General features: G+C 38.8%; 1 protein-coding gene across 1 annotated transcript in view; it reads right to left on the bottom strand.

Annotated features, from left to right (window-relative positions):
• LOC110295776 (alpha-2-macroglobulin-P) overlaps nucleotides 1-1,180 on the bottom strand; it is a 37,157-nt gene that overhangs the window by 32,997 nt on the left and 2,980 nt on the right. Inside the window, exons 3-4 of the mRNA XM_029478258.1 lie at nucleotides 517-631; nucleotides 264-373 (exon numbers count right to left, since the gene is read on the bottom strand). Of these exons, the coding sequence (XP_029334118.1) occupies nucleotides 264-373; nucleotides 517-631 (225 nt within the window). The remainder of the gene's footprint in view (nucleotides 1-263; nucleotides 374-516; nucleotides 632-1,180) is intronic.

The raw sequence follows: 1,180 nt of genomic DNA, 5'->3' as shown, positions 1-1,180 counted from the left end.
AAGGTAACTTGATACATCTTTCAGGTGATTTTAAAGACTTCATATACAATTTAAGACAAATACATTGATTTTTTGTTAACTTTAACTTTTGGTTAGATCATAGACATTTGGTTATGGCATGTGTGTGTGTGTGTGTGTGTGTGTGTGTGTGTGTGTGTACAGTATTTTTTTCCTTTGGCTAACCAGGTATAATTTTAGCAGACTTTATACCTATGATGTGAGTTTTGATAGCACATGGCTTAATGAATTGAAAGATACTCCACCTGCCCAACGAAAGGAATTCCTTGTCTGAAATGTGTATCCACGTTCACAAATGATAGTTTCGTTATAGTTCTTGTGATCTTAGTGAGCCCTTTACCAGTTTCTTCCACACCTGAAACAGAAGCAAAGGTTTTCTTTTGTTGAAGGCTGATGTCGGCGAATTTCTTATACCATTATCTCCTTCCTTACAGTTCATAATTTGGGCCAAGCAACAATCCATATCATATACTTCCCCCACACTCCTCAACACACAACCTGTTCCTTCTTCTTGGATCTTGGCATTCACATCAAGCTGCATCTCATACTCTTGCCTCTTTAGCTGGAAAGACTTGGTTTTCACTAGCTGCGAAAAGCAGCCACGGCCATCCAGCTAACAAAGGAGAAAATAATGGTGCATATTAAACCGTATAGATCAGTAGTTGGTTAATCTGGTAGAATTTAGGGGGAATTATAAAATAATCTGGCATTTTCTATTATATTAGGGCATAATATGCACTGTCTAGGGACTAATTANCAATAATTTTACAACAGTATCTTGGGTATAATTGACAGATTCAATTTCTCACTGCCTGACACTGTTTGATTCAGAAATATACTAATGGTTCTGGGTAATCAACTGCAACTNAGGCCTAGCATTTCACCAAANGCTGGGTCACCTCTCACAGCAGACACTGGTGATTGGTCACCTATCTGATGGCCCTCCCTGGGTCATTGCCTTGGCATCTAGATGGGGCATTGTAATAGGTTCTTGCTTCTAGAAAGAGACTAGAGCTGACACTCTTCATGGTCAAGGTGATTTGAAAGATGCATGGCTTTGGCTTTTCTCCTTTTACAGATACCTGGGAAATCTTTGCATGGCTCAATTTCTGTTATTCTAGAACACATACATTGGGCGATTGCAAAAGACAAGCAATGATAT

This window comes from Mus caroli, chromosome 6 (assembly GCF_900094665.2).
Source record: "Mus caroli chromosome 6, CAROLI_EIJ_v1.1, whole genome shotgun sequence".
NCBI classification, from domain to species: domain Eukaryota; kingdom Metazoa; phylum Chordata; class Mammalia; order Rodentia; family Muridae; genus Mus; species Mus caroli.
Note: the sequence above shows the minus strand (reverse complement) of the source record. Positions and strands in the feature narration are given on the sequence as shown.